The sequence below is a fragment of the Hemiscyllium ocellatum genome, chromosome 17 (assembly GCF_020745735.1).
Source record: "Hemiscyllium ocellatum isolate sHemOce1 chromosome 17, sHemOce1.pat.X.cur, whole genome shotgun sequence".
Taxonomy (NCBI): Eukaryota; Metazoa; Chordata; class Chondrichthyes; order Orectolobiformes; family Hemiscylliidae; genus Hemiscyllium; species Hemiscyllium ocellatum.
Genome location: NC_083417.1, coordinates 1,307,343 through 1,333,022, shown reverse-complemented (window position 1 = coordinate 1,333,022; position 25,680 = coordinate 1,307,343). Strand labels below are relative to the sequence as shown.

The 25,680-nt window shown below is 43.3% G+C and overlaps 1 protein-coding gene across 1 annotated transcript in view; it reads right to left on the bottom strand.

Annotated features, from left to right (window-relative positions):
- Positions 1–786: 786 nt before the first annotated feature.
- cbfa2t3 (CBFA2/RUNX1 partner transcriptional co-repressor 3) overlaps positions 787–25,680 on the bottom strand; it is a 127,771-nt gene continuing 102,877 nt past the window's right edge. The window contains exons 8-12 of the mRNA XM_060838314.1: positions 23,831–23,966; positions 21,814–21,876; positions 20,777–20,967; positions 2,150–2,533; positions 787–816 (exon numbers count right to left, since the gene is read on the bottom strand). Coding sequence (XP_060694297.1) covers positions 787–816; positions 2,150–2,533; positions 20,777–20,967; positions 21,814–21,876; positions 23,831–23,966 — 804 coding nt within the window. The remainder of the gene's footprint in view (positions 817–2,149; positions 2,534–20,776; positions 20,968–21,813; positions 21,877–23,830; positions 23,967–25,680) is intronic.

Genomic DNA, 25,680 nt, shown 5'->3' with positions numbered 1-25,680 from the left:
CAGCTGGAACTGACAACCGGAAGCGGCAGAGACAAACCACTATAAATGTCGGAGGAAACATCACAGAAGTGCTTCACAGGAGGCTCCCAAGCACTGAGGATGTCACCTAGACAGGAGACGAAACGTCTGCAACACAAATTCCCAGCTCGGCGAACAGAACCACAGCAGTCTTTAAAAGATTCCCATATGCCAGATGCAGATTTGCTTCCAAATAGCTGTCTCCAATCTACGTTTCCCAATTCCACCTAATATTGTCAGAGTCCAGAGTCACTGCATTCAAATATTAATTGTGTTTTCTTTCTTCACAATTGCAGCCAGACCTGGTGTGTTTCAGCAGCAATTTCTGTTTTTGTTTAACACAAAGACCAGAATGGGCAAGATGGTCAATGTAAGTGATGGCGCAGTTTTTCTGAGGTTAGAGGGTCTTTGAATCTCTGACGTATAGAAGGTAAACATCCAACTGATGCAGAAAGTTCTCCTACTTCTGTTTAGTTTATCTATTATCCACAGTTCAGAGACAGGAGCAGGCAGGGTAACCATGGTGAAGGGAGGAGTGAGTTCAGTCTAAACGGAATTAAAAAATTACAAAGTTGATAAAATATCTGAACAACAGAGAATTACACTGAGATATCATGAGAACAACATGTAGCTTGATATCAAAATCTTTCCGAGGGAATTTTCAGGCAGAATACAGTCAGACTAGTGGTTGAAGGGAGGTAAAGAATTAGAAGGCAGGAAGTCAAAATTTCATCCATGCTCAAAAAGATGTAAAAAATTTCACAGTTATCACATTTCTTCATCTTTCTGTTCCTTTCTCTACAAAACAAACACAAAGGTATCTTTTCCTCAGCAGGTGTTTAAGGACACAGAAGTCTCTGGGTGCGAATCCATCACACACATATTCTCACTGGCTCTGCTGTAAGTTTAAGATATCTGATATTCCCAAGTCCAACTGGTCGCATCTGTTAGTGCTGTCCCGGGTGGAGCTCTGCTTGTCTGGTCAGGAACAGCATAGCTGATGGTTTCCGTGTTTGCTCAATGAGTTCCGAATTGCTGGCTTCTCATTCACCAATGTCCTTGGGATTGCAACACAGGAATGAGATAGGACTTTTTTGTGGGATTTACTTTGGAGCTGAGGCATATCTGGTATTTTCCCACAGGCCAGCATAGGGGTGTGCTCCTTCCTTATGTGAACATGAACACAGCTGTGAATTTGAGCAGGTATAAGGGGTGGATATCTGAGTGTAAATATCTTTGAAAGCCAGTATCCAGCTGTGAGTGTGTTTACTTTCAGCATGGAAGTGTGAATTCCTTGGAACATGTTTTACAATGTTTGATGGGAGGGTATCTGAGAAAGAGGGGTGGCCAAGTCAGCACTTGTGATTTCTTAAAGCACATACAAGTCTTCCCACATTAGAATTCAATAAAAATTGTGGGATCTTGCTGAAGGTTAATTTGTTTTTGCAGTGAGATTTCAAGTATCTCTAAAGTTCAGAATCCTTGACATTCCAAAAGAGAGAACATTTGGTAAATAAGCAAAATTGAATTTAAAAGCGCAGACTGATTTTTTTTTGTCTCATTTGGATCAAATGGAATTCCAGAAACATTGAGGATCAACAAGTGACGAGTTCATTCTGAAGTTAACGTTCATTCAGGTAGCTGCAAAGTTGCATTGTAGGTTCCAGGGAAGCAGCTTCAACAGGGATTGGGCTGGGAGGAGCCCAGAATAAAAGACAGCTCTAGTTCAATGTCCCTTGGGTTTCCAGCTTCACTGCTACTGGACTTACCAACTGGAGCTGGTCCAGGGGGAGGCAGTGCGGGATGGGGAGGGGGTCACAGGATTGTCCTTGCCGGAGGTTACTGAGGGAGATAGGGAGGGGGTCACAGGATTGTCCCTCCCAGAGGTTACTGAGGGAGATGGGGAAAGGGTCACAGGATTGTCTCTCCCGGAGGTTACTGAGGGAGATGGGGAGGGGGTCACAGGATTGTCCCTGCTGGAGGTTACTGAGGGAGGTGGGGAGGGGGTCACAGGATTGTCCCTGCCGGAGGTTACTGAGGGAGATGGGGAAAGAGTCACAGGATTGTCTCTCCCGGAGGTTACTGAGGGAGATGGGGAGGGGGTCACAGGATTGTCTCTCCCGGAGGTTACTGAGGGAGATGGGGAGGGGGTCACAGGATTGTCTCTCCCGGAGGTTACTGAGGGAGATGGGGAGGGGGTCACAGGATTGTCTCTCCCGGAGGTTACTGAGGGAGATGGGGAGGGGGTCACAGGATTTTCCCTCCCAGAAGTTACTGAGGGAGATGGGGAGGGGGTCACAGGATTGTCCCTGCTGGAGGTTACTGAGGGAGATGGGGAGGTGGTCAGTGCGTTGTGGCCGTGGGCAGTGTTGGTTGGTTGCAGGCGCTGTACGTTGGGCCCACAGATGCAGTGATGCTTCTCCCAGTCTTTGTGCTGACAGCTGGAGCCACAGTACTGTGCCACATTGCAGCCACTGCAGGTTTCACTCGCCTTCCGACCACAATTCCAACAGCCCTGAAAGACACAAGCTCCAACCATCACCAGAACAGACAGCCAACATCAGGTCAGATACAATTAATTATGGCTGCGTAATTGTGTTAGATACTCCTACTCCTTTAAACTAAAATAAATCTCCCTCACCTGAACAAAAAGCTCTCTCTACTATTTTAAACTGACCATTAAACCAAAAGGGGATCTCCTCCTACAGTGTTCCTATCAAACACTCCCAGGACAGATACAGTGACACTGAAGGAAATTATATATTTCCAAGTCAGGATCATGGATGGCCTGGGGGGGAATTTGCAAGGAGTGGTGTTTCCATATGTTTGCTGGCCTTGTCCTGGATGGAAGTGGTCATGGGTTTGAAAGATGCTGTCTGAGGATCTTTAGTGAAGTTCTGCAGTTCTTCTTGTAGACAATACGCACTGCTGCTACTGAGTGTGGGTGCTGGAGGGAGTGGATACTTGTGGATGTGATGCCAATCAAGTGGGCTACTTTGTCCTGGATAGTGTCAATCTTGTTGAGTGTTGATGGAATTGCACCATCCAGGCAAGTGGGGAGTATTCCATCACACTCATGACTTATTTCTTTAGATAATCGAGGAATTTGGAGAGTCAGGAGGTGAGTTACTCACTGTGGTTTTCTTAGGTTCTGACCTGCTTTTGTAGCCATTGTGTTTATGTGGCAAGTCCAGTTGTGTTTCTGGTCAATGGTAACTCCTGGGAGGTTGGTAGTGGGGAATTCAGTGATGGTAACACCACTGAATGTCAAGGGGCAATGGTTAGATTCTCTCTTGTTTGAAATGGTCTTTACGTGGCACTTGTATGATATAAATGTTGCTTCACCCCATGTCAGTCCAAGCCTGAATATTGTCCATGTCTTGTTGCATTTGAACATGGACTGCTTCAGTATCTGAGGAATTGCAAATGTTGAATATTGTACATTCATCAGTGAAGATCCCCATTGCTGACCTTATGATGGAGGAAAGGTAATTGATGAAGCAGCTGAAGATTGTTGGGCCTGGGACACTGCCCTGAGGAATTCCTGTAGAGATGTCCTGGAGCTGAGATGACTGACCTCCACCAACTATAACCGTCTTCTATCTGTCGGGTATGACTCCAATCAGTGGAGAGTTGAATGGAATTGAATTTATTGTCACGTGTCCTGTGGCACAGTGAAAAGCTTTGTCTTGTAAGCAACACAGGCAGATCACAGAGTTAAGTAACAGATAGTAAATAATAGGTAAACAGCGGCAAAATCCAAATCATGGGTACAGGCGAATTTTAAGAGTTTGTGAGTCCATTCAGTATTCTAAAAACATTCGGGTAGAAACTGTTTTGAAACCGGCTGGTGCGTGTATCTTCTCCCCGATGGTAGAGGTTGTAGAAAAACATTGCCAGGGTGGGATGGATCTTTGAGAATGCTGGTGGCCTTTCCTTGACAGCGGGCCTGGTAGATGGATTCTATAGATGGGAGGTTGGCCTTTGTGATTGTCTGGGCTGAGTTCACCACTCTCTGTAACCATCTCCGATACTGAATGGTACAGTTGCCATACCAGGTAGTGATACATCCAGACAGAATGCTCTTGATGGCACACCTATAAACGTTGGCAAGGTTATTCGCTGTCATGCCAAATTTCCTCAGCTGCCTGAGGAAGAAGAGACATTGTTGGGCCTTTGTAACCAGTGCATCCACCTGAAGAGTCCAAGAAAGCTTGTTGTGGATGACCACTCCCAGGAGCTTGACACTCTCCACGTTCCACCTCTGTCCTGTTAATGTGTAGGGGGCATGAGTAACATCCCGCCAAAAGTCAATAGTGAGTTCCTCGGCATTGAGAGCTAAGTTGTTCTCAGTGCACCATTTTTCAAGGTCTTCCACCTCCTGTTTGTAGTCTGTTTTGTCATCACCTAAGTTTTGACCAACTGGTGGTCATCAGCAAACCTGTAAATGGCATTAGTCTGGTATTTGGTGCTGTAATCATGGGTATACAGTGAGTACAGTAGGGGGCTGAGTACACAATCCTGGGGGGCCTCCAGTGTTGAGTGTTAGTGAGGATGAAATATTAGCTTCCTGATACCCATTCATTCCAGTTTTTAGGCTGAAATCGATCGTCCGCTCCACAGTCCTTGCTGAAGATTGCTGTGAAAGTTTTAGCTCTATCTTTTACATTGATGTGCTGGGCTCTTCCATCACTGAAGATGGGATTATTTAGGGAACTTCCTCCAGCATTCATGAATGGATGTGGCAGGACTGCACAACTTAGATCTGATCAGTTGGTTGTGGGATCAGTTAGCTATGTCCATCACCTGCTGCTTTTGCTGTTTGATAGCTTCATCAACACTCCGCTTTTAGGTATGCCTGGTGCTGCTCTGGCATGCCCGCCATTGAACCAGGATTGATCCCCTGGCTTGATAGTAATAGTTGAGTGGGGGATATGCCGGGCCATGAGGTTACAGGTTGTGCTGGAGTACAGTTCTGCTGCTGCTGATGGCGCCTCATGGATGTCAGGTCTTGAGTTGCTTGATCTGTTTGAAGTCTGTCCCATTTGGCACAGTCAGAGTGCCACACAACACGATGGAAGGTATTCTCAATGAGAAGGTGGATTTCATCTCTGCAAGGGCTGTGTATTGGTCACTCTTACTGATACTGTCATGGACAGATACAATCTCAAAGGACAGTTAAGAATCAATCACAATGCTGTGGGTCTGAAGTGATACATCAGCCAGACCAGGCAAGAACAGCAGATTTTCTTCTCTGAAGGATTTTGGGGTCTCTGGATTACTGGTCCAGTGACAAAATCATTAGTGTAGTGATCCCAAGACACAGACAATTCTCTGAGGGCTTGGGTTTGAATGCCACACAGGAGATAATGAGAATTTGAATTCTGTGTGGTCATGACTTTCTGACTAGAAGGTGTCACACAAGGGTTGTGACATATGATTACTCTGATAGGATTGGTATACATTAGCATGGATTGGAGGATTGGTGATTGAGAGAAGGAACAATGGGCTTCTTTTGGGTTGGCAGGTTGTAACCAGTGGAGTGCTGGGACCTCAGCAAGTTGCAATCTGTATTAATGCCTTAGGTGAGGGGGCTACATTTGCTCAAGAAATAAAGCTCATTTCGAAACTAAGACGTGAGACAGACACAAAGAGGCTGCAGACTCTGATTGTACGAGAGGGTGGCACCTGCAGCATAATGTCAGGAATTTTCAAAAAGATGAATGACTGTAAAACATGATAATCAGATGGATTTGGGATCCTTAAAATACAAAATTATTCATTCAAGAGAAGCAAACAATTTGCAATGGTTAGTTGATTTTCATGGAAAGAGAAATGGAACTTTGTGTTGGTGTTCACTAGCAGGAGGGATGATGTCAGTACAGAAATAGAGACTGTGACATAATTAAAGAAATCAAAATAGACAGAGAGGAGGTTCTGAGTGGTCTCACAAGCTTAAACATGGATCAATCTCCAAGATTAGATACTGTTTCCCAGATTGGTGAGTGAAGCAAAGGAGGATTAGATTAGACTTACAGTGTGGAAACAGGCCCTTCGGCCCAACAAGTCCACACCTACCCGCCGAAGCGAAACCCACCCATACCCCTACATTACCCCTTACCTAACACTACGGGCAATTTAGCATGGCCAATTCACCTGACCCGCACATCTTTGGACTGTGGGAGGAAACCGGAGCACCCGGAGGAAACCCACGCAGACACGGGGAGAACGTGCAAACTCCACACAGTCAGTCGCCTGAGTCGGGAATTGAACCCGGGTCTTCAGGCGCTGTGAGGCAGCAGTGCTAACCACTGTGTCACCGTGCCGCCCACAAATAGCAGTGGCGCTGCCAATAATTTTCAGTTCGTCTCTGGCCACAAGAGAGGAACCAGAGGACTGAAGGACAACCAGTGTGATACTATTATTCAAGAAAGGGCAAGGAATAAAATGGGAAACAACAGGTCGGCCAGTCTAACCCAGTTCAACACGAACCCAGAGCCAGCTAGCTCACACTTAGTCACTCTCTCACACACACTGGGATATAACACTTACCCACAGTAACACTGCTTCTTTCTCACTCAACAACACTGATTATTATGGTGCAGAATGAGGCCATTCAGCCCATCGTGCCTAAATCAGCTCTACTACCCAGTGCCAATCTTCTGTCTTTTCCCCATGCCCCTGCACACCATTTCTTTCCAAACAATCATCCCTTGCTCCCCTTGAGTGTTTCAGTTGAACCTACCTCACCACATTTCCAGGCAATGTATTCCAGACCCTAACTACTTGTTGAATGAAACAGTTTTTTCTCACATCACCCTTGCTTCGTTTGCACATCTCTTTAAATCTATACCCTCTTATTTTTTTTCCCCCTTTTACAAATGGGAACAGCTTCTCCCTATCTATACCATTCAGCCTCCTATCAATTCTCCTCTCAGCCATCTTCTCTCCAATGAGAACAGTCCCAATGTTTTCAATCTGTCCTCATCACTGAAGTTTCTCATTCCTGGAACAAATCTTGTAAATCACTTCTGCACATTCTCTCCGACGCATTCATATCTTTCCTATAATGTGACACCCACAACTGTACATAATACTCCAGCTGAGTTCTAACCAGAGTCTTGTGTATGCTCAGCATTATCTCTCTCCTCTTGGACTCTATGCCCCTTTTAATAAAACTGAGGACACTTATCTCTCTACCTTTTCTCTGTCTTTAATGATCTGTGCACATACACAACCAGGGTGGCTCTGCTCCTGAACCCCCTACTTTATATTGTCTTTCAATGTTCATCTGATCATCATCTCACACACACTTCTCTGTCTTGAATCTCATCTGTAATCTGTCCACCCACTCCACCAACTTGTCAATGCCCTTTTAGAATTCTACACTGCCATTCTGTCAGTTTACAGTTCTTCCAAATCAAATTTAGCATCATCTGCAAACTTTGAAATTGCCCTGCACATCAAAATCCAGTTCATTGACATAATATAGGAAAAGCAAAATTCCTCATACCATTCTCTGGCGAACTCCACTTAAATCTTCCTCCAGCCAAAAAACTATCCATCAATGATTACTGCCTGTTTCCTATCACTCAGTCCATTTGGTATTCATATTGTTCCTGTCCCTTTTACACCATGACCTAAATTTACCTCACAAGTCTATTGTGTGGCACTAAATCAGATGCTTTCTGGAAATCCATGTTTACCACATCAACCGTGTTACCCTCATCGAGCCTTTCTGTCACTTCTTCAAAAACCTCCAGCAAGTTAGTGAGATGTGACAGCATCTGCAGACCTCATTTTTTACTCGAAGATTTTAACCTACTGCGAATCCTCTTACAAGGATGCCTTCCTTGAAGAAGCTCTCTTCCTCCCTCTACAAGGATTTCAGTGAGTCCCTCTCTCACTGCACCCCCCAGGTCATCTCCTCTGCTTCAGCCACGTTCTCAAACAGACTCGTTATCACAGCCACATCTCCTTCCTCAGCACCTGCCTAAGGAACCGACTGATCCCACACGGACTCCGAACTACATTCCAACCAACAAAATTTGGCCTCATTTCCCCTCCCCCCATCTTGTCTCAGTCGGTTCCCTCAACTCAGCACCGCCCTCCTAACCTGCAATCCTCTTCCTGACCTCTCCGCCCCCACCCCACTCCGGCCTATCACCCTCACCTTGACCTCCTTCCACCTATCCCACCTCCATCGCCCCTCCCCCTAGTCCCTCCTCCCTACCTTTTATCTCAGCCTGCTTGGCTCTCTCTCTCTTATTCCTGATGAAGGGCTTATGCTCGAAACGTTGAATTCTCTATTCCTGAGATGCTGCCTAACCTGCTGTGCTTTGACCAGCAACACATTTGCAGATGTGACACTGTCCCATAGTCACTCATTCACACTCTCTCTGGTTTGGATTGCTTGTCATTGATCAAAGGTAGGATGTGGGAGAGTGGCTAGGAGTACACTGGAGGGAAGATTGGCCTACATGTGGATTCAGCTGCAGATGTTGTGAAGCAATGTGAACTGGGGTAATGTTCCACAGGTGGATGAAGATAGGCAGCCTGAGTGAGAGCACAGAAATATGGTCACAAGTTCATTTCATAATCATTTATGATACAACAATGTGAAAAGTTTGGTTCAGGCTCAGACATTTGTTAAAAGAATGCTAGGAGTTTGTGGTTGGGACAAAACACAGTAGGTTCTGTTTCACCCAATTTTATTAGAGAAAATTTCTTCTTAACTAGGCAATCTGATAATGCACAACAAAGAACAATATAGCGCAGGAACAGACCCTTCGGCCCTCCAAACCTGTGCCACCACATTTTGCCCATCCCTTACAGGATCCGTATCCCTCTATTCCCTTCCTATTCATGTATTCATCCAGGTGCTTCTTGAATGCTGCTATTGTGTCTGCTTCCACTACCTCTTCTAGCAATGTGTTCCAGGCACTCACCACTCTTTGTGTGAAAAACCTGTCTCTCACATCTCTTTTACACTTCCCCCTTCCCCGCACCTTGAACCTGTGTCTCCTAGGTTAAAATCATACAACACCAACTTATAGTCCAACAGGTGTATTTGAAAGTACAAGCTTTCAGAACGCTCTCCTTCATCAAGTAACGGTGTTCCCTGGTAATTGACCGCTCCACCCTGGGAAAAACCTTATATTTTCCACTTTATTTATGCCATTCATAATCTTCTAAACTTCTATCAGATCGCCCATCAACTACTTGTGTTCTAGTGAAAACAAACCCACTTTATCCAATCTTTCTTCAGAACTGAAATCCCCCACACCAGCAACATCCTGATAAACTTTTCCTGTACCCTCTCCAGAGCATCCACATCCTCCTGGTAGTGTGGTGGCCAGAACTGTATGCAATATTTCAAATTGTGGCCTAACTGAAGTTCTGTAAAGCTGCAGCATAAGTTGTCTATCCTTACACTCAAAGTCCCTTCCAATGAAAGCAAGCATGCCATAGGCCTTTTTTACCTTATCTCCCCACGCTGCCACTTTCAGTGATTCATGGACCTGTACACCCAGATCCCTCTGTATATCAATACTCCTAACGGTTTTGCCATTCACTGTGTAATTTCCAACTGTACTTGACTTTCCTGAATCACCTCACACTTGTCCAGATTAAACTCCATCTGCCATTTTCTGCCCATACCTCCAACTGATCTATATCAGTATCCTGTTCCTGCCTTATCTCCATAACCCTTGATTCCACTATCCTTGAGGACTTTATCCAACTCTTTCTTAAATGAATCCAGAGACTGTGCCTCCACTGCCCTCTGGGGCAGAGCATTCCACACAGCCACCACTCTCAATATATGTTAATGATATAGAAGATGGTATTAGTAGTAACATTAATAAATTTGCTGATGATACTAAGCTGGTGGCAGGGTGAAATGTGATGAGGATGTTAGGAGATTACAAGTTAGGTGAGTGGTCAGATGCATGGCAGATGCAGTTTAATGTGGACAAATATATGGTTATCCACTTTGGTGGCAAGAACAGGAAGGCAGATTACTACCTAAATGGAATCAATTTAGGTAAAGGGGCAGTACAACGAGATCTGGATGCTCTTGTACACCAGTCAATGAAGGCAAGCATGCAGGTACAGCAGGTAGTGAAGAAGGCTAATAGCATGCTGGCCTTCATAACAAGAGGGATTGAGTATAGAAGCAAAGAGGTTCTTCTGCAGCTGTACAGGGCCCTGGTGAGACCACACCTGGAGTACTGTGTGCAGTTCTGGTCTCCAAATTTGAGGAAAGACATTCTGGCTATTGAGGGAGTGCAGCATAGGTTCAGGAGGTCAATTCCTGGAATGGCGGGATTACCTTACACTGAAAGACTGGAGCGACTGGGCTTGTATACCCTTGAATTTAGAAGACTGAGAGGGGATCTGATTGAGACATATAAGATTATTAAAGAATTGGACGCTCTGGAGGCAGGAAACATGTTTCCGCTGATGGGTGAGTGCCAAACCAGAGGACACAGCTGAAAAATATGGGGTAGACCATTTAGGACAGAGATGAGGAGAAACTTCTTCACCCAGAGAGTGGTGGCTGTGTGGAATGCTCTGCCCCAGAGGGCAGTGGAGGCCCAGTCTCTGGATTCATTTAAGAAAGAGTTGGATAGAGCTCTCAAGGATAGTGGAATCAAGTGTTATGGAGATAAGGCAGGAACAGGATACTGATTAAGGATGATCACCATGATCATATTGAATGGTGGTGCAGGCTCGAAGGGCTGAATGGCCTACTCCTGCACCTATTTTCTATTGTCTATATCCTACTGTATCCTCTGACAATCCTCCTCACTAGCCACAACTCCACACATCTTTGAATGGTCTGCAAACTTACTAATTAGAGCAGCTACATTTTCCTCCAAATCATTTATTTAAATGATGAACAGCAGAGGTCCCCGTACTGATCCTTGTGGAACACCACTAGTCACAACCCTCCATTCAGAAAAGCACCCTTCCACTACTCCTTCTGTCTCCTATGATGAAGCCAGTTCTGTATTGACATGAAGATGTGGGTGGACTGTATCTTTAAGAGAGTTAAAAGCAACAGAACCACCCAACAGCACCAAGTGTTCTGGAAAAGAATATAATATTATATTTGGTTGAGCAACTTGATTAGTTGGTTGTCTGGAAATGACAAAACAGATTTGAATTAGGCCAATCAGTTTAAATTATACCCCGAAAAATACCAAACTCCAATCAAAAGTTGGTCGGCAGAGCTTGTGAGGTATTTGCCATACTGTCAGATGAGGGGTCAAGAGGTTATGTAGAGGTTAAACGACTATTTTAAATGCTTATGAATTGGTACCAGAAACGTATGGACAGTGGTTCAGAAACATAAAGGAGGAGCCAGTTAAGACTTATCTTGAGTTCAAAAGAATTAAATTTCATTGAAAATTGATAGAATCTTTGAAGCTCAAAGAGAGATTATTATGAGGTTAGAGTTCCAACTCAAGACTGGGGACGTTACAGCAGGAGTGATGGACAGACTGTCACTTCCAGGAAGTCAGTTTGTTCTTGGGAATGATTTAGCAGAGTCCAAGGTGGGAGTGACATCCCTTGTGGTGGAGAAGCCCAAGGTAGACCAAGAAACTGAGGAGTTAAAACAGAAATATCCTGGTATTTTCCCAGATTGTGTGGTAACCAGATCCCACTATCATAGGTCACAGCACAAAGCTAAAAGTAAAGAGAAAGATGAAGGAGTTGAGGTTCAGTTAGCGGATACCCTGTTTGATATAATAGTGCAGGAAAACCTGAACAGGGAGAGGGTCAGGCAGAAGTGTTTACTCCTGAAAGACTAAGGGACTTGCAACGGCAAGACAAGACAATAAAGGATATCTATGTGAATGCATACTCCGAAAAGGAGACAAAGAATATTCTGGAGGTTATTATGTGAAAGATAGTATCCTAAGACGGAAACGGTGACCACGACAGGTTAGTGCAGAGGAGAAACGGGCCGAAGGGCACCAGATTCTGTTGCTAGTAGCCAGTAGCATACAGACAGGAAGTGTTACAGGTAGCACATGACCTACTTGTAGGAGGTCACCTCAGGGTATGAAAGACTCGAGCTAAAGGTACAGAACATGTTTGTTGGCCTGGAATGCACAAGGATGTGGTTAAATTTAGCCGAAAGTGTCATACATGCCAAATGGTAGGTAAGCCACAGGCAGTAATAAAATCATAACCTTTGTTGCCAATTCCCGCATCTGAAGAACCTTTCACATGGATTATAATTGGATATGTCTACCGGATTTCCGGAGGCAATTCCATTACGGAGTACCAAGGCAAAAAAGATGGTAGAGGAGTTAGTAGCTTTCTTCATGCAGTATGGGCTACCTAGAGAGATTCAGTCAGACCAAGGGTCAAATTTTACTGCTAGGCTGTTTGAGGTAGTTATGGATAGCTTAGGTATACAGCACTTTAAATCCAGTGTTTATCATCCTGACTCTCAGGGAGCTTTAGAAAGGTGGTATCAGACCTTGAAGACCATGTTGAGAGCATACAGTCAGGATTACCCGAATGATTGTGATAAACATATCCCATTTGTATTTGCCATTAGAGATGTCCCAAACAAATCTACTCAGTTCACTTCCTTTGAGTTAATATTTGGTCATGAAGTGAAAAGCCCTTTGAAATTAATTAAAGAAAAATTGGCAGCACCAAAGTCAGAGATCTCACACTTAGATTATATATTGGAGGTAAGGGAGAGATTAAATCTAGTAGGTGAGTTAGGTGAACAGCACCTAAAGAGGACACAGTGGAGAATGAAGCAGTTAATAGAGAAAAGTTCTGAAACTCGGACATTTTCCCAAAGGGATGACGTGTTAGTACTGTTACCAGTGATAGGAGATCTCTTCAAAGCCAGGTTTAGATTAGATTCCCTACAGTGTGGAAACAGGCCTTTCAGCCCAACCAGTCCACTCCAACTCTCCGAAGAGTAACCCACCCAGACCCATTTCCCTCTGACTAATGTACCTAACACTACGGGCAATTTAGCATGGTCAATTCACCTGGCCTGCACATTTTTGGACTGTGGGAGGAAACAGGAGCACCCAAAGGAAACCCATGCAGACACGGGGAGAATGTGCAAACTCCACACGGACAGTCACTCGAGGCTGGAATCGAACCTGGGACACTGGTGGTGTGGACTTGTTGGGCCAAAGGGCCTGTTTCCACACTGTAGGGAATCTAATCTAAAAAAGTGATGCCCTTTGAAATGAAGAACGCATTCGCCACATTCCAAAGACTCATGAACAGTGTTGTGGCTGGGTTAACAAACTGTGCAGTCTGTTTGGACGATGTGATCTTTAGTAAGTCCTGGAAAGATCACATGGTACAGTTGGCAGAGCTCTTTGAACAACTACAAGAAGCAAAACTAATGATAAACTTAAATAAAACAGAATTCGCAAAAGCAGAGGTGATGTTCTTGGGACATAACATCGGTCATGGAAGGTTGACTCCACAGAATGGAAAAATGAAGGCCATGAAAGAACTTCCATGACCAACCTTGAAGAAAGAGATGCTTCGATTCTTCGGTCTCAGTGGGTTTGTTTCAAACTTCGGCACTATTAACTGATTTGCTGAAGAACACAAAGTTTCGGTGGACAGAACCATTTGATCACTTGAAAGCCATATTAACCACAAAACCAGTTTTAGCAACATCAAACTTTTCAAAATCATTTAAAGTCGCCATCAATGCTAGTGACATACAAGTTGGAGCTGTACTCCGACAGGAAGATGAGGATGGGATTGAACTGCCAGTTGGTTACTTTTTGAAGAAGATCAACATCCACCAGAGGAAATACCCCACAATTGAAAAAGAACTATCGAGTTTGGTGCTGGCCATACAACAATGTGTATGTCACAAACAATGTGTCGGAGACGGTTGTGTACACAGAGCACAATCCTCTTACATTCTTACAACACTTTAAAGACAAGAATATGAGACAATTTCATTGGAGTCTTATGTTATAGAGTTGTAATTTAAAAATCATACGTGTTGCGGGTTGGAAGAATGTAATTGCAGATACGTTATTGTGGATTTAACAGATAGAGTTTCGATGAGATTTGGATTTGGCTTTATTTAATATTTTATATATATATATATATACATACAGGTATATGAGAAAACATTAAGGTGAACTTATATTAAAGTTATCTCTATATTAGGGTAATGTGTTTAAAAAGTAGAGAAAAAAATGAAGTCACCTTTTCATTATGATGTTTCATTTTTTTCTTAATGGGGAAGTTGTTATGAAGATGTGGGTGTACTGTACCTTTAAGAGAGCTAAAAGCAACAGAACTACCTGACACAGCACCAAGATACAATGTAACATTTGCTTGAGCAACTTGATTTACTCGTTGCCTGGAGATGACAAAGCAGATTTGAATTAGGCCAATCAGTTTAAATTATACCCTGAAAAATACCAAACTCCAATCCAGTTTACATTGAGTGTATTGACAGTTTTAAAAGCCAATGACACAATGCAATGCTTTGGGGACATAAGACTGGGGAAAATTGAACAGCTGGGAGGAGAACTGCCAAGCCACCAGCATCTGCAGACTGCCTAAACAAATAGCTCTCTTAAAAGGTACCTTTATCGATCAGTAACCTGTTGGACTATAACCTGGTGTTGTGTGATTTTTAACTTTGTACACCCCAGTTCAACACTGGTGTCTTCAAATCATTTAAATTAAGCAGGAGTGTTTAACCCATGTCGTAACAGTATCCATCTTGCCAGCTCACCCCGGTACCATGTGACTTGACCTTTTGTGCCAGTCTGCCACGAGGGACCTTGTCAAAGGCTTTACTGAAGTCCATATATCCAACAATAACTACTTTTCCCTCATCAATCATCTTCGTCACCCCCTCAATAAACCCGATCAAGTTAGTGAAGCACAATGTCACCTGCACAAAACCATGCTATTTATCACTAATCAATCTATTTGCTTCTAACCGCTTATAGATCTTGTCCATGAGAGTCTTTTCCAATAAATTTCCTACCATTGAGGTGAGGCTCACAGGCCTGTAGCTTCCTGGATTATCCCTGCTACCCTTCTTAAACAATGGGACAACATGAGCTATTCGAGTAAAAAGTGAGGTCTGCAGATGCTGGAGATCAGAGCTGAAAATGTGTTGCTGGTTAAAGCACAGCAGGTCAGGCAGCATCCAAGGAACAGGAAATTCGACGTTTCGGGCCAGAGCCCTTCATCAGGAATCCTGATGAAGGGCTCTGGCCCGAAACATTGAATTTCCTGTTCCTTGGATGCTGCCTGACCTGCTGTGCTTTAATCAGCAACACATTTTCAGCTCAACATGAGCTATTCTCCAGTCACCTGTGGCCAAAGAGGATACAGAGATATCTGTCAATGCTCCAACAATTTGTTCACTTGCCTCCCTCAATATTCTGAGATAGATCCCATCAGGACCCGAGCACTTTTCTATCTTAATACTTAGTACTTTTTAAGATGCACAACACCTCTTCCTTTATAAGAGCAACTTTGTTTAGAAATTCAACGTTCCCTTCCCTGAGATCATCCTTCACCCAGTGCTTCTCTCTGGTGAATACCGACACAAAGTTTTCGTTTAGGACCTCTTCTACCTGTTCTGGCTCCACACATACATTCCCTCCTTTGTCCTTGAGTGGGCCAACCCTTTCCCTGGCTACCCTCTTGCTTTTTATATCTCTATAAAAAGCCTTGGGATTTCCTCAAAGTGTTTGCTAATCACTTTTCATTACCCCTTTTTGCCCTTCTAATTCCTTGTTTAATTTCTTTCCTACTTTCCTTATATACTTCAAGGGCTTTCTCAGTTCCCAACCTCCTAGATCTTATGTTTGCTTCCTTTTTTTTTGATCAAGACCATAACCATCCTTGGCCATCCAAGGTTCATGCAGCTTGCATTACCTACTCTTCATTCTCACAGGAACATGCCACTCCTGACCTCTTATCAATTGCCGTTTGAAGACCGATGTGGATTTACCCTCAAACAACTGCCTCCAATCAGAATTCTCCAATTCCTGGCTAACCTTGTTGTAGTTTGCCTTCCCCCAATTTAACACCTTCACTCAAGGACTGCTGTTATCCCTATCCATGAGTATCTTAACACTCACAGTGTTATGATCACTACTCCTGAAACACTCCCTCAGTGAAACTTCACTCACCCGGCCAGGCTTATTCACCAAAACCAGATCCAGTATAACCCCTTTTCTGGTTTGACTGTTTACGTACTGTGTCAAAAAATCCTCCTGAATGGTCCTTACAAATTATGCCTCATCTAAGTTCCTAGCACGAAGTAAGTCCCAGTCAATGCAGAGGAAGTTAAAATCACTCACCACAATAACCCTGTTGTTTTAATATCTTTCCAAAATCTGTCTACATATTCTCTCCCCTATCTTGCACTGTCTGTTGGCAGGCCGGTGTATACACCCATCATTGTGATTTCACCTTTCCTATCCCTGAGTTCAACCCTGCAAGTTCTCACTACAAGAATCCACTGATGTATCCTCCTTTAGTAAAACTGTGAGATACTCCTTTACCAGTAATGCATCTCCCCCATCCCTTTTCACATCCCCTTGTATCATCAGCTGAAACATTTGCATACCTAAATTAAGGAATAAAGAGAGAGATGGAGAAAGAGAGAGCAGTTCAAGACGTGGCTACAGGGATGGTGCAGGAGGGAGGGTTTCGGATACCTGGATAATCGGGAATCATTCTAGGGTTAGGTGGGACCTCACCGACAGGATGGTCTACACCTGAACCAGAGGGGTACCAATATCCTGAGGGGTGGGGGGAGGGATATTTGCTAATGCTCTTCGAGAGGTTTAAACTAATTCAGCAGGGGGATGGGAACCTGAATTGTAGCTCCAGTGTACAGGAGGTTGAGAGGAGTGAGGTCATGAAAAGGGTTTCAAGAAGAGCCAGGAGGGGACATGAGAAGTCTTTGGCACATAGCATCAAGGAAAACCTGAAAACTTTCTCAGGAATGTCAGGACTAATGACTAAGAATGACTAAATTACGATTAGGATCAGACAAGGACAGTAGTGGGAAGTTAAGAGATAGGAGAGGCACTAAACAAATATTTTTTGTCGGCATTCACACTGGAAAAAGACAATGTTGTTGAGGAGAATACTGAGGTATCAGGAAATTAGACTAGATGGGATTGAAATTCATAAGTTGATTTCAGTAAGGTGTTTGATAAGGTTCCCCACGGTAGGCTAGTGCAGAAACTACAGAGGCATGGTATTGAGGGTGGATTTAGTGTTTGGATCAAAAATTGGCTAGCTGAAAGGAGACAGAAAGTAGACAATAGGTGCAGAGTGGACCATTCTGCCCTTCAAGCCAGCACCACCATTCATTGTGATCGTGGCTGATCATCCTTAATCAGTATCCTGTTCCTGCCTTATCTCCATAACCCTTGATTCCACTAACCTTAAGAGCTCTATCCAACTCTTTTTTGAAAGTATCCAGAGACTGGGCCTCCACTGCCCTCTGGGGCAGAGCATTCCATACACCCACCACTCTCTGGGTGAAGAAGTTTCTCCTCAACTCTGTTCTAAATGGCCTACCCCTTATTTTTAAACTGTGTCCTCTGGTTCGGGGCTCACCCATCAGCGGAAACATGTTTCCTGCCTCCAGAGTGTCCAATCCTTTAATAATCTTATACGTCTCAATCAGGTTCCCTCTCAGCCTTCTAAACTCAAGGGTATACAAGTCCAGTCGCTCCAATCTTTCAGCATAAGGTAGTCCCGCCATTCCAGGAATTGACCTCGTGAACCTACGCTGTACTCCCTCAATAGCCAGAATGTCTTTCCTCAAATTTGGAGACCAAAACTGTGCACAATATTCCAGGTGCAGTCTCACCAGGGCCCTGTACAGCTGCAGAAGGACCTCTTTGCTTCTATACTCAATTCCTCTTGTTATGAAGGCCAGCATGCTATTAGCTTTCTTCACTACCTGCTGTACCTGCATGCTTGCTTTCATTGACTGATGTACAAGAACACCCAGATCTCGTTGTACTGCCCCTTTACCTAACATGACTCCATTTAAGTAGTAATCCGCCTTCCTGTTCTTGCCATCAAAGTGGATAACCACACTAAACTCCACATTAAACTGCATCTGCCATGCATCCGCCCATTTAAGTAGCCTGTCCAGGTCACTCTGTATTCTCCTAACATCCTCCTCACATTTCACCCTGCCACCCAGCTTTGTATCGTCAGCAAATTTGCTAATATTACTTTTCATACCTTCAGCTATATCATTAAAGTACATTGTAAAAAGCAACGGTCCCAGTACTGATCCCTGCGGGACCCCACTGGTCACCGCCTGCCATTCCGAAAGGGAGCCGTTTCTTTGTGTCCTGTCAGCCAACTAATCTTTAATCCATGTCAGTATTTTGCCCCAAATACCATGCGCCCTAATTTTGCTCACTAACCTCCGATGTGGGGCTTTATCAAAGAGTGGTGTTTAATGGAAAATGTTCATCCTGGAGTTCAGTTACTTGTGGTGTGCCGCAAGGATCTGTTTTGGGTCCACGGCTGTTTGTCATTTTTATAAGTGATCTGGATGAGGGGATAGAAGGATGAGTTAGTAAATTTGCGGATGACACTAAGTTCGGTACAGTTGTGGACAGTGCGGAAGGATGTTACAGGTTACAGATGGATGTAGATAAGCTGCAGAGCTGGGCTGAGAGGTGGCAAATGGAGTTTAATGTGGAAAAGTGGAAGGAGAAACAGGAATGCAGAGTACTGGGTTGATAGTAAGATCCTTAGTGGTGTGGATGAGCAGAATGATCTTGGTGTCCATATACATAGATCCTTGAAAGTTGCCTCCCAGGTTGATAGCATTGTTAAGAAGGTGTATGGTATGTTAGCTTTTATTGGTAGAGGGATTGAGTTTAGGAGCCATGACGTCACGCTGCAGCTGTACAAAACTCTGGTGCGGAGTATTATGTATAGTTCTGGTCACCACATTACAGGAGAATGTGGAAGTATTGTAAAGGGTGCAAAGGAGGTTCACCAGAATATTGCCTCATATGGAGGGAAGGTCTTACTGAGGAGAGGCTGAGGGATTTGAGGCTGTTTTCATTAGAGAGAAGAAGATTAAGAGGTGACTTAATAGAGACATACATGATGATCAGAGAATTAGATAGGGTGGACAGTGAGAGCCTTTTTCCTCAGATGGTGATGGCTAGCACAAGGAAGCATTGCTTTAAATTGAGGGGTGATAGACATAGGACATATGTCAGGGAGGTAGTTTCTTTACTCAGAGACTAGTAGAGGGGTGGAACGCACTGCCTGCAACAGTAGTAGACTTGCCAATTTTAAGGGCATTTAAATGGTCATTGGATAGGGATATGGATGAGAATGGAATAGTGTAAGTTAGATGGGCTTTAGATTGGTTCCAGAGGTCAACGCAACATTGAGGGTTGAAGGACCTGTAACGTACTGTTATGTTCAAAGTTCTCCGTTTTAAATCCTGGGACATTCAGCAGACAGTCCTATCCCTCCTTCAGCCAAGTCTCCATGATTGCAATAATGGCATTGTTCCAAGTACTAACCAAAGCTCTAAGTTCTTCTACCTTGCCTATTATATTTCTCGTATTGAAGCCCACACATTCAGACCACTTCCCTTGCTGTTTTCAGCAGACTTCCCCTGCCTGTCCTTGTTTGCCTTGGCTTCTACCTCTCCTTCAATTTCTGCATCTCCTATCTTACTCCTCCGATTCCCTTCCCCCTGCCATACCAGTTTAAACCCTCCCCACACACTCTACCAAGTAGTTGCCCTAAGGACATCAGTCCTGGTCCTGCCCTGATGTAACCTGTCCAGACTGTACAGGTCCCACATCCCTAGAACCAGTCGCAATGCTCCATGAGTCTGAAACCTCCCCCCACATACCACCTTGGCTGCCATGCGTCCATCCTATATATCCTGCTGTTTCTACTCCGACTAGCTCATGTCCCTGGTTCTAATCCTGAGATAACTACCTTTGAGGTCCTACATTTCAACTTTCTTCCTAGTTTTCTATATTCTGCTTTTAGGACCTCATTTGCTGTGGTGGTGTTGGAGAACTTGGGAGAGGTTATGATGAGAGAGAGCTCACCATTAGAGTTTAGATTGGTGTGGTCAATGTACATATGGACTGGCATTGTAACACTGATGCTATTGCAGGTGTCATACTGACATAGCAAAAGGAACCGAAGCAGAAAGATTCAAACTTGGAGTTCTGTTGTATCATTTAAAGTGACCACATATGATGGACAGAGGTAATGCATTTAATGATAATCAGGATGGACAACAAAGCAAAGGGAGTGTCTGCACTACACATACCAGGCAAGCGAGTGAGTGGCTATAGGACAAAACAATGATCCATTCACTGGCAAACAAAATGCCAGTCCTGGGAGTGTTTGGTAGAAACAATTTCCATGGGCATTTACTTTCTGTTTTAAAGAATAGGAGTAGCTTGACTCTGTATCAAACCCTCTGCTGTCCCTGTCCTGGGAGTGTTTGATAGGGGACAGTTTAGAAGGAATTTTACTTTCAGTTTAAAAACGTAAAGGGAGCTTTACATTATCTAACCCCAGGTTTACTAAAGTGGAATGTTCCAATGAAATGAAATTAAATAACACAAAAATTCACCAATTGAAAGAAAAGGAAATTTTTTATCTACGCCTATTAAATTATTTGCCAACTGGTGCTGTTTTGCCCATCCTCCAATGGAGATTGGAGCCAGCCTCTCACCTGACTGGATGCCTTTTGCTGCTTGCTGACAGACTGGGTGGCCTCAGAGGCACGTCGTTTTGCCTCAGCCAGAGCATGCTCTGTCTTCACTCGCTCAGCAGTGATCATCTCCTGGGCCACGTGTTCTGCTTCCAATATGGCTTGCTTCAGCTCGATCATTGCCTGTCGCTTTATCTCATTTACTGCCTGTTCTGGGAGGAGCAAAGCAGAAATTAAAATAAGTTTGCAGCTGGAATAGGATTTGTGGTTCATGACAAAGACATGTTTATTCCTGAAAAAGAACATACCGTCTATAACTTTAAGAACAGTCTCAGCTGAGAAGGAAAGCTTCTGGAATTATAATCAAGTGAAGCCTCCTCATTTTTTTATTGAATGTTAACTGGGCCAAAGTTAACCCCCTTTACTCTGAAATGTGAATTTCTTGTACATTTATGTTAATTTGGGGGAAATTTAATGTTTTTAAAAATCATGATGTGCCTGGACAGATGAGACGGGGAGAAACAATTCCGGTTGGTCAAAGGCTCAAGTAGAAGAGGGTCCTGTTTTAAAGAGGTTTGCAAAAAAAACAGATCTATAGTGAGAGAAAGCTTTCTCACACAGCAAGTGGTCTGGGTTTGGATTACATTTTGTGGATGTGTTGTGGAGGTGGGTTCAATTGAGACATTGAATACTGGGAAAAGGCAGGAGGTCGACATTCAGTCAAAATGCTCAGAGAGCTAGTGCGGACATAATGGGCTGAATGGCCCCCTGCACCGTAGGATTGTTTGATTTAGTATGTGTGTGCTTACAGCATTTTGAGGTAGTTGGGGTATATTTCTATATTTCTTTAATTTTTTTTACCTGGTTGGGTCTTACCACAATGAAGTGGCCCCTTTGTATAAAACAAGGAAAATCTGTCTGGTTACTTCATTCTCCAGCATGTGAGGTAGTTCCTGGATGTGCAGGGCACTGATTGGGAAATGGTGGGTCAGACGTTTTATATGGAGTAACTGTGCGACTGGGCTCCTTGTTTGCAAATGAACAGCAGTGTAGCTTACCAGCCTTTTTCCAAATCTCTTCCTGTATATAACTGTATCTCTGTGCAATCTGTCCATGTACTTCTACAGAACAAAAACACTTTAATGAGAATTACGAATACACCATTTCCTCCACTTCACATTAACTAAACATTCAGGGGACTGACAGTTTTCAAAAGGACAGGCAACAAAGGAAAATGTGATAGGGAAACATTGTTAGTACGGGATAGAATAAGTACAACAGCAAGAAATGGTCTGAAATTGGAAGATAGAATCCACAAAGGTAAGCAATAAAAAGGGACTAGCAGAGATAATCTATTGGATCCCTATCATTAGTTACATAGAGGGACAGAGATAATTAGGGAATTTTAAAAAGGCAGCATATTAATCATGCATTACTTCAATCTTCCTGGGGCCTAAGATGGCCATGTTAGCAGAGGCAGACAGAATTATGAATATTCATTGAGTGCATTTCAGCCAGTTTTGAAAAAAATATGTTGGATCCAATCAGGGATTTGTATCTAGACATAGTTAATGAGGCAGGTTTAATGAATGATGCCAAAGGAAAAGTTACCCCCAGATACAGTGATCATTCTAAACATGGTAGAATTTAGCGTTCAGTTTGGAGGGAGGAACTTGGATCAGAAGCAAGTGTGCTAAACCTAAATGAGGGGATGAGGGTGCAGCTGGCTGGAGTGGGCTGGGGAAAGTATTTAGAAGAAAATATGGTTGATGAACAATGGCAGACATTTAACAAAATACTTCATGGCTCACAACAAAGTTATGCCCCAGTCAAGAAGTAGGATTCCAGGAAGGGGATAAGCAACTATGGTTAACTAGGGAATTAAAGATAGCATCAGATTGAAAGAAAAAAACATACAATGTGGCAAAGATTAAGAATAAACCAATGGATTGGAAATGTTTTAAAAATGAACAACAGATGGTCAAAAAAAGGAAGATATACTTTACAAGTAAGCTTGGAAGTAACATCAAGTAACAATAAGAGCTTATTTAAACATATAAAAAGGAAGCGAGAGGCAAAATGAACATAGCCCCCCCCCCACTTAGTGAATAAGCCTGGGGAAATAATAATGAGGAACCAGGAAATGGCAGAGGGGTTGATTAGTAAAAGACACTAATGGCATTCCAAAATTACTAAATGATCAGGGGGCAAGAGATGGGAGGAAATAAATATGATAACTATCATTAGAGAGGAAGTCTTAGGGAAAATAATGGGGCGAAAGACCAAAATGTCCCATGCTAAGATATTAAAGAAAGTAGTCATGGGGGTAATAGATGACCAGGAGTAACCTTCCAGAAATCCATATATTTTGTAAAAAATCCCGGGGAATTAGAAAACTGTCACTGTAAAACCTTTATTTTAAAATAGCAAGAAATAAAAACAGTAATCATAGGCTAGTTAGCTTAACTTGTGTTATTGACAAAATATTCGAATGTATGCCAAGGATGTAATTGCAGAATGTAATTTAGAAATATATAATATGACCAAGCAGAGTCAGGGCCAGATTCTCAGTATAGGATCCACAGGATTCTCACTGGAGTATGAGATCCAGAGGATTCACACTGGATTCATAGTGGAGCATGGGATCCATGGCATTGATTCTTATTGGGGTAAGGGATCTATAGGATTCTCATTGGGGTATTGGATTCAGTTGTGTTGATTCTAACTGGGACCTGCTTTCCCTTAGATCTGACTCATAGGAAGAAGCTTGGCTGGGAGGTGAGTGTAGATTGTGATACTGTAATTCACTGAGGCCTGTTTCATGGACAGCACATTTTACAAAACGTATTCAAATTCCATCTGATTTTCTGTACAGTATTGAACTCATTCTATATTGTTTTACAGGATCAGTAATCTTGTGATAATCTTAGAATTGTAATTATGAGAAAAATATAGCCCTTGGTGTGGACCTTTATTTTGTTTCATTATTGTATATAAACTGGGATAGGCTGACATGATCAAGTGACAGAAATTCTATAATTAGTTGGGGATCCTTTAGGTTGGAGCGATTCTCACCTGTTCTCATATCATCAGCGTTTCCATAGCAACAGATCCAGTGATGAAGTTCTACCCGATCAGCTTCCTGGCAATGGCGCAGCACCATCAGAGAGTGCCGGGTCTTCTCCACCATATCCATGATACAATTCAGGAGCTGATTGGAAAAGGTAGAAATGAGCCAAGTAAAACAATAACAAGAGGCTGAACTACAGCAAGACTGTAACGTAGCCGAACAAACCTGACATTTAAAAAATTAAAAATCATGCAGCACCAGGTTATAGTCCAACAGGTTTAATTGGAAGCACTAGCTTTCGGAGCGATGCTCTTTCATCAGGTGGTTGTAGAGGGCTCAATTTTAAGACACAGAATTTATAGCAGAAGTTTACAGTGTGATGTAACTGAAATTATACATTGAAAAGTATCTTGATTGTTTGTTAAGTCTCTCATCTGTTAGAATGACCATGTTAGTTTCACTTCTTTCATATGTAAATCACAAAACATTTTTAAAAAGTTACATTCTCAGGTTAACTGTTACAGTTGTGTGATGTTTAACTTTGTACACCCCATTCCAACACCAGCATCTCCAAATTATGACATTTATATAGCATTGTCATGTCCTCAGGATGTCACAAAATACCAAACAATTATTTTGAAGAGTAGATAACAGAATTGCCAAATTGTTCACTGCAAGGAACCACAAACACCAATAAGCTAAATGGTCAGTGTGTTTTATGGGGATGTGGGCTTCAGTGGTAAGACCACTATTTGTTGCCTATCCTGAACTGCTCTTGGACAGAGTGGCTTTTTGTCAGATGTTTCGGTAATGGTGGGCATGAGCCTGTCATCAACCCTTATCAAAAACCCATCTCGTTCCCTAATGTCCTTCCCTGGTCTGGCCTACATGTAACTGCAGACCCACAGCAATGTGGTTGACTCTTAACTGCCCTCTGTCATGACCCGACAACTTTAATGGATTGATGTAAATCGAGTCTCGCTTAAACTTTTGGCTGCCTGTTCTGAAAATCAGAACTTCAGGTGAAGCATGGTTTCCCATAGGAGTCAATGTTAAAGCTGGAGTTAGCCAGCCTTTGAAATGCCATACATGACTCCATGGTTAGCTGGTAAAAAATGGGGCTGCAGATGAAGGGCTTATGCCCGAAACGTCGAATTTCCTATTCCTTGGATGCTGCCTGACCTGCTGTGCTTTAACCAGCAACACATTTTCATCCATGGTTAGCTGACTGAGTGGGCAAACGCATGGCAGATGCAATATTATTCACTTTGATAACAAAGCAGGAAGGTGGATTATTACCTGAATAGCTACAAATTAAGTAGCATCCACGGAGCAGGAGAATCGACGTTTCAGGCATGAGCCCTTCTTCAGCCCTTCTTCAGGCTCATGCCTGAAACGTCGATTCTCCTGCTCCTTGGATGCTGCCTGACCTGCTGCACTTTTCCAGCAACACATTTTCAGCTCTGATCTCCAGAATCTGCAGTCCGCACTTTCTCCTCCTAGCTACAAATTAAGACAGGGGAATTTGGAATGAGACCTGGGTGTCCTAGTACACTTGTTGCTAAAATTAGACATGCAGGTGTGGCAGGCCATAAAGAAGGCAAATGGTACTGAACTGGGATATCTTGCTGCAATTAAATGGGAGGGGGTTGAAGATAGTAATGATTGCAGATGCTAGAAAGTCCCAGTTGATAAAGTGTGGAGCTGGAAAAACACAGCATCAGAGGAGCGGGGGGGAGTCAACTTTTCAGTTTGGGACCTTTAATCAGGACTGCAGAGGGGGAAGGGGACTGAGAAATAAATGGGGGTGTGGGGCTGGGGATAGCAATAAGTGGATGCAGGTAGAAGGTGATTG